This window comes from Zonotrichia albicollis, chromosome 1 (genome assembly GCF_047830755.1).
Source record: "Zonotrichia albicollis isolate bZonAlb1 chromosome 1, bZonAlb1.hap1, whole genome shotgun sequence".
NCBI classification, from domain to species: Eukaryota; Metazoa; Chordata; class Aves; order Passeriformes; family Passerellidae; genus Zonotrichia; species Zonotrichia albicollis.
In genome coordinates, this window is record NC_133819.1 from 112375625 (window position 1) to 112400478 (window position 24854).

The 24854-nt window shown below is 40.7% G+C and overlaps 1 protein-coding gene across 22 annotated transcripts in view; it reads left to right on the forward strand.

The window, feature by feature from the left end:
- Positions 1–24854, forward strand: part of DTNA (dystrobrevin alpha) — a 226053-nt gene that overhangs the window by 154924 nt on the left and 46275 nt on the right. For 19 of the 22 annotated variants that reach the window (XM_074550480.1, XM_074550452.1, XM_074550423.1 and 16 more), the window contains 7 exons: positions 882–1095; positions 8276–8361; positions 9878–10032; positions 14247–14352; positions 16329–16495; positions 18964–19088; positions 23682–23762. In XM_074550480.1, coding sequence (XP_074406581.1) covers positions 882–1095; positions 8276–8361; positions 9878–10032; positions 14247–14352; positions 16329–16495; positions 18964–19088; positions 23682–23762 — 934 coding nt within the window. Of the gene's footprint in view, positions 1–881; positions 1096–8275; positions 8362–9877; positions 10033–14246; positions 14353–16328; positions 16496–16517; positions 16781–18963; positions 19089–23681; positions 23763–24854 lie in introns of those variants that run through there. The other 3 variants (XM_074550543.1, XM_074550565.1, XM_074550556.1) reach the window with 3 other exon arrangements.

Sequence of the window (24854 nt, forward strand, 5' to 3'; positions counted from 1 at the left end):
TAGAGGGATGAACCTTTGAGTTCAGATTTGAACTAAATCCCGTTTTTAAATTACTGTAGGGGTTTCTTTATTTTTGGCACAGTTCACCTCTTCTGGAAATGGCAATTCACGACAAGCCAATCATACTGCCACAATAACAGTGCTCTGCAAACAAGATTTCTGTTTGGGTACAATGTGATGGGTGAGCAGAGATTGTCCTTTAAGCTGTCCTTGTAGGTAAAAACAGGCCCCATCAAATTCAGCTTAGACCAGGACTTCATCAAAGAGAGAGATTTAACAAATAATTTTGGCAAATATATTTAGAAGACGTAAAATATGACTTTTTGGTCACTTCATTATGTGTTATTTGTTTAAATGTACCCTGACTCAATTACAATTCTGTTTCTGTAAAATATTTTGCTTTCCATACAAATTGCTGAAAAGAATTTTCAAAATATCAGTATGTGATAAGCACTTAGTATTCGTAGGATCTTCTGAAAAGCCCATCTGCTATGCAAATTAATATCTAAGAGTAATTTCTGAATGGGGATTCATAAAGGCATGGTTCAGAAAAACAATTAGCATATGTTTACCTTTCAGTGATTTCTATGAAATACAGACTTCTATTTGAATACTTTATACAATGAAGAATGATTTCCCAAGCTGAGGTTGTATTCATTACAACTAGTAATATCAGTATATTGTTTGCTTATTAACGGATTTGAATTTTATTTGCTCATTCCTCCACCAGATTCAATATACGGTGTATATTAATTCCTTTAATTATTCATGAGGCATGTTGTGCATGGTTGTGTTATTCCCCACCTCGTGGGAGGAGGTGACTCTTGTTCTCCTTTCAGGAGTGTGTTTCCCCATCTGAGTCTTTCTGTCCTGTCCCCTAGTGCACCTGGTGGACATCTGGAATGTGATCGAAGCCTTGCGGGAGAATGCCCTGAACAACCTGGACCCCAGCATCGAACTGAACGTGTCTCGCCTGGAGGCTGTGATCTCAACCATCTTCTACCAGCTCAACAAACGGATGCCCACCACCCACCAGATCAACGTGGAGCAGTCCATCAGCCTGCTGCTCAACTTCCTGCTAGCGGCCTTTGATCCGTGAGTCTGCCTTTCCTCCGCCCCTCCCAGCTGCTGGAAGGCTTTGACTTCCTCCAGAAATATCTCTCGAAATCAATTGAGCAGGCTCAATTCTGTCCCAAATAATGAGCATGTGAATAGTGCTAACTAGGGAGATAACCTAAATTAAGGGCCTCTGCTTTCCTTTCTTTCGAGCCAAATTCAGCACAACTGTGTTTTCATCCAGCTACTCAGACTTGTTCCAGTTTATATCAAAGAAGAATTATCTACAGAAACAAATTCACATGCGCTCCTAATTTGGCTTGTTGTTTATTGACACACCAGTGGCTGACACCACTGCAATGCCTCTGCATCAGTGCCATGGGTTAATAGCTCATTATTTTGAAAGACCTCATTTCCCTGCAAGTTCTTGCAGCTGTAAGCAATTTTTTTTTCTGGCTCATGCCAGTGCAGCATGATTTTGAGACCATGACAGAAATAGGATTAAAGACCTGGAGGTGATGAAATTCACATTGTTTATTACTGCATGGGACTCATATTACAAAAAGAACAAGTTTTAGATAGAGAAAACCACTTACATTAATGAGTATTCTGTGTATATCTATTGCAATTTCTGAATACATACTTGGCAACCTGTACTGCAATATTTGCAGTCCTCAGAACTGAGTTATTGGAGAACAGTGGTTAAGGCTGACAGGTGCAGATGTTGTCACTTTATGGTTTATTTTTTGAAAATTCATCAGCAGAAAACACTGGCCATTAAACATTAAAACAAGGATGCTTCGCCTCTCTCTTCCCAGTGCTCTCTCTCGCTGCCCTGGTACTGGGTGTCATTGAGCACCTCTCAGTGCCAGACCAGCCAGTGGCTCAGTTGCTATGGCAACGGGGAGAAAAAGTAGGTGTTCCACATGAGAAGGCTGCACTCAACCTCTCCTCCTGCCCCTCTGAGAGGAAGAAAAGCCAGTCCATTGTGAAATCATAGCCTTCAGGAATATTTTCCTCCCCTCAAGGGCAATAAAAGAAGAAACAGGCATTTTAATTCATACCACTGTGGCTGTGACGAGGATACTAAAGGATGCTGGAAATGACCAGATGCATTTATTGCTGCATGCCACAAGTAAACTGCTTCCTGGCTGGTAAACATATGGAAAGACCCTGGTCTGTGGAAGCAAGACCTGTGATACTGTGCTTGTTTTGTAGCTCAATGTAAAGGGATAAAGATCTCAGCTACACAACACAGCTACTTGCAGCATAATGGAGTAGAGGAATTTAGTCCCCTGGAGGGAATCAGAGGGTGTTTTTAAGGGGGAAGGGTTTGCTTTCCCTGGAAACATCCCATGTGCTGTAGTTCATGTGCTGTTTCTGAGCTCCCATCCGGCTCCCCAGGGTAAGGAAGCTGTGACCCTCACTCCATTTGTCAAGCAGTAGCTCAGTCTGTTGTGCTGCCCCTGAGTGTAGTGCATGGGATGCACTTCCCAGAAGGGCACAGACCCCCAAGGAATCCCTAGGAAGAGGCTCCCAGCTCTGATGTCAGAGACAGGGACTAGCTGCTATCACTCCATATTAAATACAGCAAACATATGAGATGAGGTTCATGTGTAACCTGAGGTACCTAAGTTCAGATTCATGGAGATATGTGTCAGCTAGGTCTCTCTGTACTGTAGTGGAAGTCTAGACACCTGTCACAAATAAAGACTTACCAGTTAAGCATCTGATTCTCAAAACGTTCCCTATACTTGAGTATGACTCATATCATTGAAGTTTTGTGTTGGATATTGGTTTAACAACCACTGGTGGTTCAGGTTTCCTGGTTTCTGGGAAGCAGAGGGGGGGAGGTGGCTCTACATGCCACAGGGACAGTGTGGGAGCTGCTGGAGTCTAACCAGGGCTGCTGTCTCTGCTTCCCGTGTTGCTCCTTTCTCTCCCCTCCAGTGCAGCAGAAAGGTCATTCTCTTCTGAAAGGTAGAAGTTATGGAAGGAGGAGCAAGTTCTTTTCTTGTTCAGAGAGAAGCAATGTTCTGCAGGCTGTCCAGAGGGACTCAGCAGGCTGGAGAAGAGGGCCCATGGAAATCTCTTCATGAGGTTCAGCAAGGCCAAGTGCAAGGTGCTGCAGGTCCAGAGAAGGTGGTGCAGTTTTTTTTTTTTGTCTCATTTGGGATCCAAAGAAAGTGGAGAAATTAAGTCTGCGACCTAACGTATATGAAAGGACCACAAAGGACAAGTTATTTCATATTTTAAAGTCTAATAAGCCTGCCACTGTCTCATTTATTTAGGTCAAGTTAATATATATGTTCCTCTTTGTGTACTGTACTGGCTGAAGATCATCCAAACTTTAAACACAGCCTCTTCCTTCTTTCATAGCCTGCTGAAATCCTGGCAGATTTCTCTGCCCTCTGGCAAGGAGTGTTTCCTGAGGCCTACAATACAGATGTCTTCTCTGCAGCTAAAACTTGGCTAGCAAAACACAAAAGGACCACAGTGTGCTGCTATGGCATGTGGGCCAACTTAGCCACTGCTGGTGCTGAGCTTACATCCCATTTTTTATGGCTTTTTAATGGCCTTGGGGATTCATTAGGGTCACAGATATTTCTCTGCTGCTGAACCCTGAAAGGAGAAAAAGAGGGGGAAAATTATAGTGTACAGAATTTCATGTGAGACTGATTGGGATGTTCCTTTATGCTGCTAAAAGTAAGCTAAAGTACAACCTTATAGAACTGCAAGCCAACAAATTCAAAATTCTCAAACAGAAATACTTCAATTAACTTATCATTAGTGTGTGGAAGTCAGCAGCATGTGGTAGATGACCCTGACAGGCCAAAACCTGTGAGCAGAATGAGGCTTTAAAATAATCTGGACAGAAACATGTCTGATCTGTGTTTCTAACCACAGGTTAAAATTAGGCAAGAGCTTTTGCTTCAAGGCCTAAGGTGATTAACTGGCTTTATGAAACAATAGCACACTTCCTTCACTGGCACACCAAGTACTATGTAAAAAGTTGACGAGTACAAACCTCTCTGAAAAATTACTCCAGGCTGGTGTCAAAGCCTAGGCAGAAAGGTGGAATGTCAGCCTCATTCATTTGTTCTCCAAAAAACTCCTTTTAAACAGAGTGGGAAATATTCTGTGCTAGATCATCTCCAGCTATTCTTGCTGGAAGGTTTAACTGTTAAAAAAATAGCTGAATTTTCTCTGTTCCTTAATGTACACCATCCTATGAATGGAGTTGTGAGCCCTGGGCTATGAAACAGACCCTGCCTGGCTCGGGGGGAGACTTGACTTCTGCAGAGAAATTAGGAAGTTTTCATGCCCTTGTTTAATCAAATGAACATTTGTATTGTACTGATTTCAGTACATAAAGATGATCAATATCCATTTTGGAAATACAGCTTCTTGCTCATTCATCTGTTTAGAGCAGTAAAGTGTTTAATTCCCTCTCTTCTCCACCTTTGCTACTCATTGAATGCCACAGAGGCATTGACAGAGGAAGTCCAGCAAAAAAAAATGCATTTCAGAGATTTGGACAGTATGCCTTTGCTGTCCTACATGAAAGAATCTTGCTAAATGTCAATAAAATTTCATCTCTAAAACCTTGTTTTGAAAATGGGAATTTGTAATTACAGCCTCTGACATTTCAGAATTGACTGCCTTGATTACAGTGGGTAGTAACCAATAACTCAAGAACTTTTCTTACCTTTGCAAAAGATACCTTAAAGTATTGAGGGAGCACCACTTAAGCCTCATTGGTGAGAAAAATGGTATTTTCTCAATGTCCTTTTCATGGAACACATTTGCTGTTTCTAAAGATGTGATTCTGTTTCTTGATGGCTTTCCCCATCCTCTGGCTGTCTCAGTTTGGGTGTTGCTAGAGATCCTGACAAATGACAGTGTCATTTATTTGGTACCACTCTCCTTGGTAACCCAATAGGCAAAATCAGGTCCTGGAGCTGGACTCAGCCTTGTATAGTCTGTGGATTTTGTGAGTCAGTCTGTGGGGTTTCCTTGCTCTGGGGACAGGCTGTCTCTCTCTGCAGCTATGCAGTGAAAGAGGAAACCTTCTTCTCTGCTCTAGTGTCTAAAAGCATGTATAATTTTTTGCCCTTTTTTCCTCACCCCAGTGGGAGGTAACCTTCAACCCTGGCCATCATTCCCTTTCCTAAGTTCTCCATCCTCTATTGTTGTTAAGTGCACATCAGCTTCAGGGTTTGCTTTAGACATCATTTATGCTTCTTGCTGAAGAGTAACCTCAGTAAGAGAGGTGCAATATAAAATCAAAATATTTGCTGTCCTCTCCTGTTTCCACTAGTAAAATTTATTTCTCTTTGCATTAGCCAGCCCAAAGCTGTTTTCAGGGAGTGGTGACTTCTCCCTGCTGCTATGAGCCACTGCTTCAGCTTTTGCTTTTGCACAGCAAACCCTGTGAGGCCCCAGTGCTGCCAGTCAGGGTCGTCTGTGGTGCTTAGACACAGCTTAGGGCACTTCTGGATATCCAAATGATATTGGCCAGTCTTAGACCCCATTACCCTGTCTATTCATCAGTCATATACATTTAAATATGCATGTGTGTGTGTGCACTCACACACACACACCCACACACACACACACACAAACACACACAGACATATATATTTGGAGGGCAAATTGGGTTTACATTGGCTCTTGTGATGCTTTTAGGAATACAAATGACCGATAGACAATACAGTGTCAAAACAAATCAACTCAAATGGAGAGATTGAAGAGATAAATGATATATTTTCTTTTTCTGTTCCTCTCTTCCATAACCATTTGAGTATGGGAAAAGCCAATGGCTCTAGGGTGGAAGGCTGAAGCCAAGTTGATATGTGTCTGCCATGCAAAAATATAATCCTGGTAGTAAGTATAACTAAACCTCCTGGGAAAAATAATCTAAATCTGAAGCGCTTCCACATTTTTTAATCTCTAAATCTTCCATTGCTTCTTAATAATGCCATTGCTTCTACTTAGCTTTTTTGTTTTTTTAATATAACAGCTCTTTTAAAGGCAGATGGAAACCTCATGATGAAACAGTACAGAAAAATTCCTAAGGGTCTAAAGGGCAGCATGCACAAAAAGAATACAGCTGTAACAGTGCTAAGTCTGGTTTACACAAATCAGAATCCAGTCAACAAGGAATGGAATAGAGAAGCCTGAAATTTCCTATGCTGTGATTTTTATCTTCTGAAGCCAGTCAAAGCGAACTCATGTAATGAAAAAGTGTGCACAAAAGTCAGCATTAAAGAATACAGTAAATATTTATTTCTTAAACACTGACATAGTGAATTTGTTAGGTTTTGCTTGTATTTCTAGTTGATTGTCTGGCAAAAAGCAGAATTTTAAATGAGTGAAAAGTATAATTAGAATTTCTGTTTAGAATTATGGGTTACACTGACATAGAACTAAATCTAATTCAATGAACTTTAAAGATTATTAGCCAGTCAAGCTTAGGGAACTGACTCATTTTCTGAAATCTGAGTGATTTAATGAAAGTAGCAGTGAAGCATGTAGCATGCATCAATGTACAGATGTGAGTATACCATTCATGTCTGTTTTACATGTATGTGTTACTGCATTAGTCTGGTGTGGGATTAGCAGAGAAAGAGGCACAGTCACAGGCTCTGTGTCCTTCCAGAATCAGTTCATCTTTTAGTTCTGATCAGATGCAATTTTCTTCCTTAAAATTGTGAGTGACAATGAACAGAGTAATTTTAGAAATATTGATGAAGATCTAAATTTCTATGTACTACTGTTGCCAGTGCAGTTAGACCATCTTAGGTAGCACATGATTATGTACATGAAACAGGAAATCCCTTATAAACATTGTGTTCTCTGGTACAGTGGACTGAAGATCACAGAAACTCCATTTCCAGAAAACTGACACAAAACTTCATTATCTAGTCACATCATTAATCCTGTCAGAATTTAGAAGGAAACATAGCTGCCATTTTGCTAATCTCACAAATATTGGTTGTCTCTTTTTTTAAAGCCTGGTGACATGTCCTCATTGATGTCATTAATTAACACCATTAATTCATGTGGGAAGCTGTGAAGTAAAGCCAAGGGGTTTGGATGATGGATTGAAGTTGCTCCTGTGCAACTCTGAACTCCGAGTGCCTTACAGTAAGATTCAAAAAATTCCAAGAAAAACCACATTTTACCGTTTGGATCTTGAGAGATTAACACTAAGAAGCAGATGAATTTAGGAGAGCATTCTCATCTTTGGAAAGGGGCTGAACACTTAACTGGGGCTGAACACTTAACTGGGGCTGAACATTTAACTGGGGCTGATAGGTGTTTTAGGGGCTAAGTGTGCCATGCAATGTCTGAGGTCATGTTTTACTTATCTAGCTCAAATAAACCAGGTTTTCTGTGATGGCAGGTGATCATTGGGGACCATCATGGTTGTAAAAGGAGAATGAGGATAGTGGGAGGAATAATAAAGTTAAGCCATTGCATGCTTCAAGACAGTTGAGGGAAGAGCTGGCAATGTGCCTTTTTGCCCCAGGACAAACTCTTGGTTGAATTTGGGATTTATTAGCATTTATGCATTGTAAATTGAAAGTAGAGAGCCAGGTATAGCCTCCTGTTGAACAAACCAGGGACAAAACTCTTCCCCATATCACAACATATGTCCTTCACTCATTCTGGATGCAGGCATGTTTCCCATTTTTCGGCAAAGTTCTTCTTCAAGGTTCCTGGCGGTCAGGTGTAACTTCTAAAATGCAATTGTCAGGACCTACTGACAGGTACAGATGAAGTTTATGCAATGATGTGAGCCCTGTGTGCTTTTTCACTTTTGTTCCCAATGCTGATTTTTTCACTTACTTGAAATCTTCTAGGTCCAAAAAATTCCCAAAGCACTTGGGATAGGGAAGCTATGAGTGTGATAGGTGTCTCCCAGTGCTACTGTATCACAGATAGCAGTAATAATTATCACTGTAGTGTATAATGAGATAAACAGTTTAATACTGAGCTTCATATACATAATAAATCTGCTCTGAGATCTTTACAGAGTGTTGTCCTGATGTGTGTTCCCACAAACCTTCTTTTTAAAGGACTTATTTCTCTGTATGTCAATCCACATATATATTGTGCATTACAGTAAGTGATGTCATAAATATGCATTTTAATTGAATAGATTCTCATAAAATGGACATGTAAAATATGACTATTTTCTACTTTTGAACAGGGAAGGACATGGTAAAATTTCCGTTTTTGCTGTCAAAATGGCCTTGGCAACTCTTTGTGGAGGAAAAATCATGGACAAATTAAGATGTAAGTGATATGTTTTACCTGTTAAAAATTGTTACTGTTGGAGAATTAACAGTACAAGTAGAAAAGAGGGAATTAGGATAAACTATGCTTTCTTGGCTGGGTTTGGGAGTTGCCCTATGTATATCTCTAAGTAAATCCCACTAAATGTTTGGTTGAACTTCACACTGAGGTTTTTAAGGACAAATTGCATACATTGAGGTTCTTATTGGTGAATTTTTTTTTTTTTTCCATTGGGGTTATCGAACTTGGAATACAAATAAGTGCCTCAACATCATGAAGCATAATTTTCTTCTGAAGCATAACCATTTCTTCTGATTATTTTTTAGCAACATCTATGTCTTTTCACATGTAGAAGATCAATATATTTATGTACTATTCATATTTTCTTCCATAGGGGATTCTTATGCCATGTATTTTGGTGAACAGATTCTCATTTTGTAGGATTTATTCTCAGTTCCCCATCAGCATACTTTACTTGTTGCTGCAACGGAAGTCTTTCTCTATAGGCGTATAATGTCAGGTCCAGAAGACCATTTTCCAGACTTTTTGACCAAAAATCTTCAGTTTCCACTGAGCCTTCTACCTGAGCCCAAGAAAACTGAGTTTACAAATTACAGTTGTTTACAGTAGACAAGTAGAAATTCCAAGTGCTGATTTAGTCTTCCAGATTTGGTACCATTTTTTAATGTATTATTTCTGTGTAGAAATTCAAATACAAACTGAGCTGAAGTTATAAATTATAAAGTATAAATTGAGCGTCATTTGTTCTCTAAGCTGCTTAAAGAATAGGATCTGGGTCCATCCAGTGGAGGGCTGAAGTACAATGATGATTTTTTTGGGTCAGCAGTCCCGGAGTCCTGTTGTCAGAATTTCCCTTCCAGGTTCCTGGAAATGAAGCAGCTGACATGACAGCCTGAAAAACAATAAATGTTCCTTAGTCAGAGATCTCCTGCTAAGCAGAGAATAATTTTAAACAAACGGAGAAGTAAGGGCTGACAAACTGACATCACTGCAATAATAAAAGTGTGATATTTTTATGCATAAGAAGGAGGGAAGAATGAAAAATAACTCATTGGCAAGACCTTCATTGCTTTGTGTTTCCTGTCCAAGACAATAATAACTGACTTAATGAACCCATTGTCAAGATTTTGATTTGACATGGTAAACTGGCAGCAGGCAAAGAGCTGATGTAGCGTATCCTGTCAAATCAGAGCCTTCTTATCTGATTAAATTACTGCCTCATGCCATGCATCAGGCTTTGCTTAAAAATGACCACACACAAAGAAAAACAAATCAGGAATATTTTAGTGTTAAAATCAGCTGGTTCTTAATATGCAAATAATTCTTCTTGTTTTCTATTAAAAGAGGTCGGAAATAAAGGTGCAGTAATAGTGGAGGTTTCCATAAGCCAAACAGGTTTGCTACTTCTCTTTCAAATCAGATGATACTGATCTCAGAGCTAATCTGTAGCTCACACTGAAGCTGCTGTGATCTTTCCTTCTCTTTCCCCCCTCAGATATTTTCTCCATGATTTCTGACTCCAGCGGGGTGATGGTTTATGGCAGGTACGACATGTTCCTGCGCGAGGTTCTCAAGCTGCCCACCGCTGTCTTCGAGGGGCCTTCCTTTGGGTACACTGAGCAGTCAGCAAAATCCTGTTTCTCACAGCAGGTAAATGAAGAGATGCAGGATCTCAATCACCCTTCTGAGCAGGCCAAGACTCTTCCTGTCTTACACATAAGTGCATATTTGCCCAGGAAACACAGGGCTGGATGAGGGGAAGGTCCACTCCGCTGATTTCTGGGTTTGGTGCCTTCAAAAGGAAGCTGGTCTCCATAGGTTCCCCATATAACCATGAAGAGAGAGGCTTAGTCAAAAAATTATTCAGAGCAAGATCTTGACTTACGCATTCCTAAATTAGGGAACTTCCTAATTTAAGCACTAATTACATATATACCTTTAGGTACTATATATATTTATACCCCAAGACATGCAGACCTCCACCCCACTTAGTTGGTGTTGGTATAAGCATACAGAATACTAACTTCTGCTGAAGTTCCACCAAAAAAATCAAACTTCAGGTTTTCCCAGTGATAGACATAAAAAATTACAAAAATAAAAAAGGAGTAAGAAGAAAATCACCTCAAAACTTTTTTGTAAATGGGAATCAGTATGTATTAGAAAATCCTTAGTCTCTTACCAATAACACCAGTGAGATAGGGTCAGGAAAGCAATGAATTTATCCTGAAGAAAATACAAGATTTTTTTGCAACTCAGAAGACTCCATGGGTACACTGAGTACAGCACTGGCTTCGGCTAATCCATAGCCCTTCAGAAGCTTCCATAATTGTGGCTGGTTGTCCACTTCTGCACTGGAGAAAGAGAGAATTCCTCTGGTTCTTGCCACACATCACACTGTATAATTCCATAAATATGTAGTAAGGGAATATGCTGAAACTGGGACAATGTTAGAAATGAAGTTGTGTTTTCCTTCTCTTTATCCTTTCATTTGCTAACTGAATACTGTTGAACAAGTAAGTTCAATGGAGCAGGAATAGTGTAATTTTCATGCAAAATGGAGTCTCATTTTTAGTATTCTCTCAGTTTCATCACTAATCAATAGGCACTCCAGTCAGCCGAAAGGAGATGTTGAAATTCATTTATTGAGTCATCTCCCAATTCATTTTAAATGGTAATGTTTGCATATGTGAGACTAGTCTTGTTTCACAGAGGGAGACTTAAAACAGCATTTCATCTTATGTTGAAGAATTTATGTGGTGAAGTGACTTCTGAAAGTTTTGTGTTAAAATAATGCATGGGAACAGGGTATTCAAGCTTTGCATGTTGGTCATGCTGTTATTATGGATGAAAAAAGGAATTTCTTTTCCTGAAAAAATCTAATCCAGGCCTCATTTTTTATCTCAGTAGCCATCAAAAATGGCACTTGCTTTGAGATTGCATCCAGCTGAGTAGACCAGACGCATTAAGGTATCTTTAGAAGCAACATCTTCAAGCAGCAACATCTTCAATCTTCAAAAAATTACATGGCTTGTTTACAAGCTCCACTTAGAGCTAACAAGAGTTAAGTCTCTGACTGATGTAAGTACACAGCAGGTTTACAAAGCTGCTGTTTTGCATCTGGAGGCAGCCAAGTACTCTTGTAAATCTAGTCTGATATTTCACTTAAATTGACTTTATGTAGTTCTCATTACATCCTCACTAGGGATGAACCAGAGTTTTGAAATGAAATTCAGATCTTTATGACACCATGATAAATGGTATTTACAGTCTTAGTCACACACAAGTCATTCTTTATCTCTCTTATATTGCATATAGCATTATCAGAAGTTGATAGCTTGGAATAGGTTTGGCACTCTCACTCATTCTCACAATGGGTCACTTTTGCTTAGCAGAAGCCTTTCATCCCCCTGATGTCTAGAGATTCTTCAATTTCAGGGAAATAAAAAATTCTGAGAATTATCTGGTCATGGTGTCAAATCCATTCAGTTTACATCTGAAAGGATTTTTTTTTTGCAGAAATATTTTATTATTTCCAATTCTACTGGTTTGCTTGATCCCACCACGTATTTTCCTCTGCCTGTGAGCTACTGCTAGATTGAATGTCTGTTCAAAGTAGAAACAACAGTGTTTCCTCATCAGCAAATTTGTGGGGCAGAAATACTGGAGCAAGTGACTTAATGTTTCAGAATACAAATCTGTGGCTCAAAAAGAAGTTTTATCATCACCACTTCCCCCATAGGTAGGATTGATGTTATAAACAGTATTGTTATCATTGTAAAAACCACTTTTTAAAAAAAATATCCCAAACTAAAAAGATAGACGCTAACTTCATTTTCTTAGCACTTGTCTAAGTGTTATTCCACAAACCTAGACTCCATCTGTGTGTAGTTTATATTTAGAAAACAGCTTTTGGTTTAAGCTTTCCCAGCAGCTGAAAGAAAATTGCAGGAGGAAAATGTATGGAAATTGCTCTGACAGTGTCCTTTTCAGGGACACTACTTTTTTCTCTAATCCATAAAATCAGTGATCACAAGAGCAGTTTGGCCATAAAGCTGTCATGGAAGCTAAGTTGCTTTATTTGGTGCCAATCAGATTTTAAAGTTATAGCAGCTTTCAAAAGCCCACTGCATTGTGGAAGAGCTTTTCTTGTCTCCTTATCTATTTGCTTGTTAGACTGGTTGTGTGTATCCCTTCAAGAGCAGAGGGAAGATCTAAAGCTACTGAGCTCTGCAGGATGGGGCACCGGAGGTCCCTTCTTTTCCTGGGCTTCCTTACACCTTTTTTTCCCTGTGCTCTCAAGTTCTGCTGCAGACAACAGAGATATTTGCTGGCAGCATTGGTCAGCAAAGCTGTGCCAAGCATCCACAGCAGAAAAAGAAATCCACATCTCCAAAAGAGAGATCCTTTTCTCTGAGCTGATGCTTACAGCATAGGATAGCTTTTTGGGAACTGCTTATCTGCTCTCCATGGCCGGGAAGATAATTCATACAACAAGCAGGTGGTAGTGTTTGACTGGACTTTCACACTGCAGTTGTTGTGGGGAAAGGTGGTACTCCAGTGAGATTTAGAGCTAATATTCTGGCTATTTCTGTTCATTAAAGAATCAAGCCCATTCTCACAGTAGCCTGAGGTATTTTCTCCTATGGACAAATATTTTCATATCTTTCCAAATACTTGCTGTGTTTCATCCCTGAGACTGTTGCAGTGTGAGATGTTTTCCATTGATCGCTCACTGAATAAGAGAAATAACAGTTTTATTTACACCTGGTGGTAATTGTGTATAAATGGAGCTCAGATACTTCGTCTGGAAATCTCAGCTCTGAAAAGAATTCCACGACATGCAGAGATGATACATGTCACTGCATAAGTGCTGCTTAGCTTCCTCATGGGGTAACCATAGTTCTTTAGCAAGTTAAAGCAGCAGCTTATGCAATCAGATATGAAAATTTAGCCATCCCTTTGGATATGGGGATACTACTTAAATATGTATGTCTGTAAAATATGTCTACATATATTCTCAGCAGGGCTCGATATTTTGCATCTTAAATTTTATTTAAGGAAGACTCAGTTGCTGATTGAAAAAACAAATGAACTAGGATTTGTGATTACTTTTTCCAGACACCTAAGAAATTTAAGGCTCTAGATTGCATTTTTAAAATCAACAGGGATATCTTAGAGTTTAAATCTCTCTGAAATTTAAAGGGGCATCAATCTGAGTGCTTAAAGGCATGAAGAGTTCAGGAGCAGTTGCAGTCCCTGAGCATATGCAATCTTGACATCCCACAGTCAGAACTCACCCATAACTAGTTGCCCTTGCTCCTTAGACAAGCAAAGTTTCTTAAATTACAGTAATAAATTGCCTGCGTTGGTCTCTCCTTATTCTATATTTCTTTCGAATTTGTGCTCCCTTGCCAGTATTTTCTCTCATTTTCTTTTTTCAAGTACCATCAGCAGTGATTTTTCATTTGAAAATTGGTCACACACAGTGATAGCCCACATCCACTTGTACTTGTCACACGATACTCAAAACAGATGAGAGCATGCAGAGCTGAATACCACCCTTAACCACAAAGCATCTTCAGGAAGTGACTCTAGAAGAGAGTCTGGAAGTGAGTGGGAGCTAAGTGTCTCCAACCCAGCCTTGTGAGAATGACTTCTAGTCATCAGTTGTATCATTGTACTGACTAAAAATAGCCTGGAAAAGCTTTGCTAGTATCACTTGTTCTTTTTAGTAAATCAGGGCTACAGGCAAGCAGTGTTTGAAACTTATTCCCAATTGTTTCTGTAGAGACAAGATAAAATAATTTTGAGATGTCTAATTACTGATTTTTTTTTTGTTCATGTTTGTTTCCTTGTTTGAGCAGAAAAAAGTCACATTAAACACTTTCTTGGATACTCTCATGTCTGATCCCCCACCACAGTGTCTAGTGTGGTTACCACTTCTGCATCGACTGGCAAATGTTGAAAATGGTAAGTAAAGAGGCGCTGCCAAAACACAGTTACAAGAATAAACTTTGGTGTGATGATTTTCACACTCTCTAAATGGTTTTGTAAAAGCTACTGTACTGGGTTCATTGACTCCATGTGCTATTTTTACAGTGCCTGGTAAAATATTTGAAGTCTGTTGGTCATTCAGCCAGGAACATGGCTTAAATTTTGCTGTGCTCAGGAAGTTAACCTGCTCATGTCTCCTCCTGTGCTCTGGATCAGCAAAGAGCAATAGGGCTTCATCCATTCACACACTTATATTTGGTAAACTATCAAGACCACTACTTTTATTAGCTATGACATATGGCAGCAGAGAGGGAGCAGCTTGGCAGTTTCTGTTCCTGCAGTATTCCTGGCAGGAGATGTCAGTGCAGTGCAAAACACCAGCCAAAAGGTCCTTAGGAAGGATCTACTCCTAAGTCTACACTGCCAGACCATATCCTCTGAAAAGGAAGTTCCCTGTGGATGGTGTGCATACATTTTTGGTGGTAAAAGGAAAAGGAGGAAAAGTTGTATATGTTCCTGTGCCAAACAAATCCCTCTTCCACTGAAAGGTGCCACGGTGGATAAGGGATGTTCCCAAGTCTTTTTTGGCTACAGAGCAACCTATCTATTCCACCTTCCTCAAGCTCTTGTCATCCATCCCTGTCCCTCACCAGCTTCACAGTGTTTCCTAGCCCAGAGCAGAAACCCTTCTTGCTGCAAAACTCTGGCAAGGAGTTAAACCCCTGACACTTTCAGCACTGATCCAAATTTTCCCAGACTGAACCTTATGACAGGAAAGGCAGAGGGTGCCTGGGAACAAGGCGATGTTCAGTACCCTGTGGTAAATTTGGTACAGGCTGTAGCAAGGAAAAAGGAACAGAAATAGCAGTATTGCCTGGAAGGGGCTTCCAAATATCTCAGTTGATGCTTTAGTGTCCTCAGTGACTTGCTTCCTTGTCACTGTCTGCTTCTGAGCAGAGAACAGGCCCCTCCAAAGGCCAGCTTTCCAAATCTGGACATCCAAAGCTACGTGTTCAACTCCATGTATAGGTACCTAAATGACACCACTTGTTCAGATGAGACAGCAGCAATTAAGAGACAATAACATGTCTAAGTACACTTTCATCCTTTCAGGAGTCATACAGCTGAGTTTGACTTTTCCTCCAAGATGCCTCACCTCAGCTGCTTAGAACACAACCAAACACTCTGCTTGTCCCAGTGGTGCAGCTGCAGTGGATTTTCCCACATACGAGTTTCCTCTGTCGTAGAATGGTGTGGATTGAAAGGCACCTTAAAGATCATGCATTTCCAGCTCCCCAGCAGGGACATCTTCCACTAGACCAGGTTGCTGAAATCCCCATCCAACCTGGCCTTGAACACTTCCAGGGATGGGTCATCCACACCTTCTTCAGGCAATGCAATCCAGTGCCTCATCATTCTCACAGTAAAGATTTTCTTGCTAATATCTAATCTACACCTACCTTCTTTCAGTGAACCCATTCCCCCTTGTCCTATCCCTACATGCCCTTGAAAAAAAGTCCCTCTCCAACTCTCCTGTAACCCCTTTAGATACTGGAAAGCTGATCTAAGGACACCCTGGAGCTTTCTTTTCTCCAGGCTGAACAACTCTCAGCCTGTCTTCATAGGAGAGCCCTTATCTCCATGGCCCTCCTCTGTACTCTGTATTCTGTTAGACACTGAGCACTGAACACACATTTTTTGCTGCTGTGAGCAGGAGGCATGGATACCAGCGAAGAAGCAAAGAAGGGTTTGGTGCCCAGTATAGGAAGTGTTGCCTGTGGCTTAGCACAGGTTGCTGTATTCTCTCAAGTCAGAGCTGTCAGCAGCATCCAACACTGCAGATTGCTTTAAACAAAGAAGGGAGCACCCTTCAGTTTGGGGTTCGTCCATGAACTTTTTCTGGGTGTTCCTTTGTTTTGCTTTTTGGCTCACCATTTCTTTCTCCCGCCCAGTCTTCCACCCCGTCGAGTGTTCCTACTGCCACAGCGAGAGCATGATGGGGTTTCGCTACCGCTGCCAGCAGTGTCACAATTACCAGCTCTGTCAGGACTGCTTCTGGAGGGGCCATGCCAGCGGTTCCCACAGCAACCAGCACCAAATGAAAGAGTACACGTCATGGGTAAGGGAAGGCTCCTGCCTCGCTGCAGACTGCTTTGCCCTCCAGCCATCAGAGAAGCCCCCAGGCACAGCTCTGGGCTCAGGCGAGCTGGGAGCCGGGCTGGCACTTGGATTAGTGACCCTGTCTGGGAGGCTCCGGCGCTGGGAGCCTTCGGGAGAGCGTGGAGGTGGGAATGGTCTTTCCTGGGTGAGGATCTGGTGCGTGCCGCGGTGAGGGCAGCGCAGGAGGGGCTGGCAGCAGGGCAGCGGGCTCATGGCAGCTTCTCCTGTTCCCACAGGACTCACGGTAAAGTTGTCACTGGCTTGCTCTCTTTGGCTACGTGTAAATGAAATGATGAATACTTAATGCTCATTCATCAATATTTTCAGTTGAGTGGCTGCAGCATATGCGTAGCATTTGGGATGATCCTGGCACTGGAGATTTGAGCGTGGTCATGGGCTTAGATCCACAGTAGTGTTTACTCTAGAGAAATGCTCACTTCAGGTTTCTTGTTGTTAATCAAAATGATGCAGTGTTTTTCCTAAGCTGAAAGGGAAGTATCAACAGCTGCTGGAACCTTAACCTTCCCTGAAGGGCATGAGACTTGGGGACTCTGCTTTCCATGGACTGGAGCAAAGCCCCAGTTGACCCCCTTGTTTACAGAGCATCAAAATCCTTCAGGATTCAAACATAAATAGCAGAAAATACATAATTCATTTCAAACATTTCAAAAGTATATTGTTTAAAAAAAAGGGAAAATTCTGCATACAGCAAAAGCTCCCATTTTTATGGTACTTTGAGTTTATTATTTAACAAAGTTCTGAATTTTAATACTTCTAAAATGTCTGGTTTTCTGTTGATGGAACAGGCAAGGGTTAAATTGGACATTATTTGCTCTGTATGCCAGTCATACAAGCCTGCACTGTGTCCCAGCAGACCTGGGTCTGTAATTGTTTTTGTGGGTCCTAATTGCTGCTTGTTGCATAGACACAAATGGCCAGAGTTTAGTATCTGAATAGGAAAAGTGCCCACTCTGTAGCTCAGACTCCATTCCCAGCAGCAATTTGTGCTATAAAATCCATTTTTTGCTGTAGCCGGGGAGCTGTAATTATAGGTAGGAAGTAATTGGAAAACTTAAGATTTCTGCTCAGCAGAAGACAAAAATATGACCAAATGCCTAGTGCTTTCAGATGCTTCCTTGCCAGAAACAAATGTTTTGCTTCAAGTTTGAAGTTGCCTTTCTGTAGCATTCATTAGTATTTGTTCAAACCTGGCTGGCATTCTAATGCATCAGTATCGAGCTCCACATGCAGAGCTCGATATATACTTCATATACTTCACTGGAAGTGTTTATGGGTACAGTGGAAATCAACTGTTCTCAATTCAGAGTGAAATTGCATTTAATGAATGCAAGAGAAAGAGCTTGAACTTTTTGTATTTAGGTTGGATTTCTCTAGTAGAAATATTTCATTATAGAATTGGTGACAATCATATGTCAATGCAGGATGTATATGCACAAATACAAAACTCTTTCTGTCAAATTCCAGAAAGATTCTTCAATTTCAGCCTGTAGAGCTGTGTTTTGGGGGGAGGAGACAGTGTAAAGATCATTAACCCTTTTTTTACTGGCAGAGAACTGAATCACAGGGAGCTGAGTTGAATTCCCTGAGAATCCTTCACACAGCCTAAAAGACACCCTGGATCTTAAAGATCCCTTAGAAGGGAAGTTGAGTCTTCTCAACTGCATAGCCTCCAAACAAAACAGAAAGCAGAAAATACTGGTTTGTTGTTTTGTTTTCTTTTTTTACGCATTAATGAAAATTACCCTTCTTGCATACACCATCCCTGTCTTTTGGGGACAGTGACAGTACATCAGTCTCTTTTGAAGTGCTGGTGCCACAGTGGGGCAATTCCTGGCAAGCCCCTGTCTCAAATTTCCATTCTCCAGTGGGCAGTGGCCACAGGAGGTGGAAGAGAAGCTTTGTAATAGCAGTTAAACAGTACGGGGTACTGGAGGTGAGGAGGGAGATACTAGTGAGGGGGGAGAACAAAGCAGCCTAGTGCCTGGCCCATATGTGGGAGGGAAATGATGTCCCATACAGTGTATCCATAGGGACAAGCGTGCTTGAATCTGTTCTCCTTGCATTCCCAAGCTGGTGAGGTACAAGCCAGCACCAGTCCAGGTGACACAAACTGTGCTGTTCTTTGTTCAACAATGCCTGAGTGCAGCATTGCAAAAAAGCCATGGCAACTTTCCCTATAGATACACCCCCAGCCTGCTCTAAAGGCTGCTGGAGATAACAGTAATCCCTTCCCAAAACTGAGCACTCTTTGCCTTACCAGACTCTGGGCATGGGAGGGGGCCAAGGGGGATGTCAGTCCATAGATACCTGAGCTGTTAGAGCTTCTTGTTGTTTTGTGCTTCCTGTAGCAGAAACAGTATGCACCTTACTTGTCCAGATTACCTCTACCTTCCTTGTTCCTCCCAGAAATCACCTGCTAAGAAGCTAACTAATGCACTTAGCAAGTCTTTAAGCTGTGCTTCCAGCCGTGAACCTTTGCACCCAATGTTCCCTGACCAGCCTGAAAAACCTCTAAACCTGGCTCATATTGTGTAAGTATCTGTGTGCTGTAGACAAAGTAAGCTTTGTGGTAGGAGTTGCTTGCACCAAGTGTAGATACTACAGCTCTGAGCAAAGCAGGAGGCAGATGTGGCTTGTCCAGCTCAATGCATCACAAGTGCAAATTTGCTGGTGGGGATATTTAGTGTAAAAGTGTTCTTCTGGTGTGACTTCACCTGTAAAACTCAATGGGATATATAGGTATAATCAACTACTGGGACACAACATTGTAACGTTGCCATTCTCCTCAAGAGATGTCCATGCAATTTTATGGAGTTTCAGCACTTTGGGATGTATTGATGCTGAGAACATCAGTTCTGTCATCTAGAGACTATTAACTTCAGTGTACCACAGGTATGCCTTGACACAAGGCACCAGAGAAAAGTAAAATCAGACCAATTTTGTAGAAAAAGGTGTCAGAGTTCTCACTGACTTTAGTGGAGCTTCTTCACCCAGCCTTGAAGAATTGTGTTAGTTTGCATAAAAAGCAGGCCTTCAACTGCCAAGTCACTTGAAAAGAGTCTATTAGCCTAATGTTTTGATATGTTGAGAAAGCAAGATTATTTTTTGGTATAGTAGCATGTCACTACTTTTTTTCTGCGTGAGTCAAGAAACCCAAAGCAGAAAGAAAATGTATTTGTGCAGGGTGAGGAAAGTACCACTTTGGATGGGTTTTTTTCTAAAACATATCCACTAGCCATAGTGGCAGATACTCCAATTTTCTCATTTATCAACTTGGCTTACCTTTGCTTCTTGGGTCCTTTAAAATAAAGGGAAAAAACCATTAAATTTCCCATAAAATTAAGAAAAAATTAAGACATTGATTGGAAGAAAGGTACAAAGAAATTAAGCTGGAAAAAATATTCCAAAAATACTGCCTTTAAAGTATTTCTCTTATTCTGGTGTATTTCTTAAGAAAATATCTTTCTTAAGCATGTTCCCAGGGCTCCTGACTGAAGCATTTTGGGCAGCAGCCCATTAGAATTGTATTTTCATGCTGGCTGCTGGAACTGCTCTAGTCTGTATTATTATACATATTTACCTTTGTCCATCCTGAATATTTATATGTAGGATCTCTAAGGGCAAGTGCACTCCAGCCATTGTGGGCTGTGTTAACACCTGGAAAGTTCACTCAACCTGCCTGGCATTTTTAGGATGAATTGTGCTGATGGTCTTCCTTATGTGGTTATAGCACAGCTTCTTCAAGGTGTAAGAGAGTGCCCTGGTCTTCAGGGACAAGGTGCCTCTGACAGATACCTAGTGCCAAATCCCTGTCACACTTAATGGTCAGTTAAACCCCTGCACCTCTTTATGCAAGAGTACTGGGAGGGCGTTGTTCTTTGGCAGAAATGATCCAGAGTTGGATCTGCTGAGCTCCCTCCCTGCTGTGCCTGGCCCTGCTGGCAAGCCAGTGATAATTTCACAGGGCAGATTTTGGCCATCCGTAAGGGAAACTGAGAGAGACAGAGAGCTTGAAACTGAAAGAGAAGCCTCTGTTCCCTGTTGGCAGGGGGATCTTGAAGGCCTGGGGATATGTCAGAATATAAAAGGTAGTGAAAACTGGGCTACTGTGTATGGATTAAGTGCATTTAGGCAAGGCAAGGGGAAGGCACCATAATTAAGTAGGAACTGATCCAAATTTTTGCTGTGAAATTAACACCTTCCCTTATTCCTAAATATACAGACAATTTAGAGTGACGGGATGTGAGAACAAACCACCATCTATTCTGGTTTATGACAGTTTCTCTTTATTCATAGATTGATGGTAATATAACTTGGCAATATATATTGGCTACAAGATGCATGAGTGAGAAACCTGTAAGTTGTGGAGGTATCATGATCTACAGCATAATTGACACAAATTAACTGAGGGGAGAGGTATGCCACAGAACCTTGTCGAGAATATCTTCTCACTGATGCAGTTTTTATTTTTAAACATAATGGAAGTTGAGAGAAACAGCTCTGGGCAGGAATCCAGGCAAAAAAAGGGGGTTTATATTTGCATCAGATGGAAGAATTTTGGCAACAAAACAATATCCTTTTCTTAGCTTCTAGCTTAAATGGGGACAAGTGCTCCCTGCATTACTATAGAGACTTTCCTTTTGTTTGTTCTTCCACCTTTGCCTGGGACCAGACAAAAAGACTGCATGGCTTTTTTGTTTTACTGGTGCCACATAAAATTTTGAATTAAGCAAGAAATACATCTAAAGCCTCACCTAGAGAAATAGTTATCCACGTGTCATAAACCTGGTAGTAGAACTCCTCCCACTGATGAAAGGGTCATTTTTCCTCTCTCTACAAAAGAATAGCAACATGAAAGAAAGTCCAGACAGCAGAGATGACAAATGGCATGGCCATGGAGATATTTTTCAAATCTATTTTGCACTGTCCTGACTTCATTTCCATCTGAAGCCTGTGGGAGCATTATTTTTGACATCAGTGTAAACAGCTTGGAGCAGCCTGGAGCATTTTGGAAAATTCCTCCTATTTAATTTGGTTTATTATGTGGACATACATTGTGCCATAGCATGCTTTTATAACATAGCATATTTCAATAGCACCAAATGTTTTCTGTCTCCTTGAGGACAGCTAATTCAGTACCACTTTAATCAGAAAGTTAAATCACTCCCTTTCAGGGGTTTAAAATTAACCTCAGAAAGGTATAATTTATAGTCAATAGCTGAGTTTTCCTTTGCTTTGCAATAAAGTCTGTTGTTCTGTCTTAGCACATCACACAATTCTGTATGTTTGAACATCCACTTGATACTCAAGTGGAACCTCAGGACTCTGACAGTGGGCATCAGCCTTTAGGAAACTTGCCTTGGGAAAGCTCTGGTATAGCTTAATATCATTTTCTCATTATGAGAATTGACAAAGTAATGCTAATCAGGAAACCTTAGCAAGGTCTTGGAGTTTAAAGACATTTTTACACAAGAGTAACTTTGCTTTTGTAAACAGATTAATGACCTTTTATGCATAGATGCTCTCATGCTTTTTCAGATTCAGGGTCATAAGAATGGAGTATGTCCAATGTATTACTTGAGCCATATACATATTGAACTGACAATTTAATTAATTATCTCTTTTCCATTTTATTCTGCTGCAAAAGAGATACTTGGTGAGTATTTTTCTTCTTTAGTACACTTGATGAAGAAAAAGCTTGGAAAAATTGCAATAATCTCGGTATTACAAAAAAAAAATAACATTAAACACTTCTTTGTAAGTATTTGGAGGACAAAGGACTGCTTCTCAAATTCATGACTGATGAGAAATGAAATTTTCTGAGTTTCTGCAGATGCAGGGTCCGGTTAAAACTCTGTTTTCATATACATAAATAACACTCCACATCCTACTTCTTTCTTTTCACAGTTGTAAACTTCTTAAAATCAGTGTGACATTATCATGCTGAGAAATTAATTTGAATGTTTCAAATACCATATTTTTGTCTGTTTTATAAGAAGTTACAGGACGAAATATATAGTAACAGTTCAGTTCTGTGCAGAACTGGGTTTCGTGGACATGCTTTAGTTGACCAGTTGTCTTGGACAATTGGAGCCCAGTGAATATTTTGCAGATGGCTACCAAATTTCTACTTGCACATCTGCAGAATTCAAAAAGCAAGATAGGTCTTTCATAGAGCCTAAAAGGAATATGAACCAAAGTGAGGTCTGAATGTGGCTTCAGATTCTGCTCATAACTGATTGAAATCCCTGTGATTTTGATAACATACCTTTTAGTTGTTCCTGAGCAGATAGATCTTTTTCCCAGTGTTTCCATAAGAAGTCTGCTGAAAAGGGGAAATTTCTCCTTAATGGATGCAGAAGGAGAAAATTACACACAGATTATTTTTAAGAGTAGACAGTAAAAGAAAGCAGAGGAAAATTCCTTCTTGTTTCATTTTTTTGTAAAAGCAGGAAATAAAGAATGTAATAATAAAATCATCATTACTAATGGGTCCTCTTGAAGTAAATACTTACTCTACATTTTGACTTGGGATTTAATATACCAATTAAAAACATTTGCCATCAAACCAGTTTAAAATTCCATGTGTATTTCATGAGATGCTGAGGGCTTGGGTACACTGTGGTCACTATGTGGATGTGGTAGCATGGAGCTTAGCACCAGGAATAACTTCATGAAAAGATGTGTCACTTATTGGCAGTTCCATGCTGCAGACCTCCATGGTGCCACAGAGCATGGACTGCCAGTGCTCGTCCTGGCTGGTTGAAAGCAGGGATTGCACCCTGGACGTTGCCTCTGGAAAGGAACAATGGCATTGTGGCTATTCTACCAAAGCAAGGGGGAAAAAATTGAGCAGGTTGCCTAAAACTCACCTCAGAACACACAAAGACATTATTTCCCTCCAGGCCTAAGTACCAGTGTGTTTGTATCAACTTCTTGAAACCACAGCATCTATAATTTGAAACTATAACTGCGTAAAGCAGAAGATGCCAGTTGCAATGTTACTTTGAAGATGCCAGTTGCTATATTACTTTAAACAAGCTCATTCTGTTCCACATAAATACTGTTGCTGATGGAGGGGGTTTTGGTGCAAAATTAATGCAGCTGGATATTTTGCCTTTCAGGCCCCCCCGACCTGTAACCAGCATGAACGACACACTCTTCTCCCATTCTGTTCCCTCAGGAAGCCCCTTTGCAAACAGAAGGTGAGTTCATATCCTTATTTATATCAAACCATTATAAGATAGTGGTGGAAGTTTCAATTTTCAGTTCCCTCAGGGTTAAAAAAAAAACCAAACCCTCTCACCAAACCCAGACCTAAACCTAAGCAGAGAAATGCCTTGGTTAATTTGGACTGGCACCCAGACATCTGAACAGAGAGCTGGAGTCACGGCACCCCAGGCTCCCCACAGCAGAGCACTGAATTTCAGCTCTCATTTGAACCATTCTGACCCACTAAAAAGTGCTCACATGCAACCCCAGACCACCTCCCATAGGGACCCAAAATGGGCTGTTGGTGAGAAATCATTTTGTAACAGCAATATGGGAATAGGAGCTGGGATGTGCCATTGCCTACTGGGAATGCATGCATCATTTAACAAGATATGGATGAACAAAGAGTAGAGGTCTTCATACTTCGAAGATATAGCAAGCCATCCTGTTAAATCTTCCTGATTTTCATTAAAATTAACAAGGAAGAAGGAGTAGTCTTGGAATATGGTGACTGACCCTTCAGTAAACAAACCAGGGAAGTCTCATCAGAAACAATCCCAAAGAGAAGGTGCTTGCAGCTGACTGTACATTTTGACTCAATATTTTGGCTCATCCAGCCAAAATATGTGTGTAGCATTTGCTAGCTGTCTGACCCCATCTGTGTGAGCCTACAAATGCACATAGGTAAGAAGGTGGCAGGAAAATAACTTCCTGCTGTCTTAGGGAAGATGAGCAATGTTTCTTCCTTGGGTGCATTTTATTGCTTGACTCCTGCTGTGTGTGTCAGTGCTTCAGCATTCCCAAATGACTAAACACAATCTCTGGAAATGCACAGGTACATATTTTAACATCAAAACTGAAACCAAACCTGCAGTGTACACTGCAAAGTCAGAGTGTAGACCGTTTACTGCTTATTTGGTTTATGAATTGTTACCACAAGCTGTAAGCTGTAAATTCTGTGTTGTCTCAGTGCAAGTGGGTGTGACTGAGATGCTTTGTGAAAGCCAGTTCCAGAGCAGCCCCCAAGGCCAGATCTGCTGCCTATACAGAGAGACTGCAAATGCAGATTCATTTCTGTAGTTGGA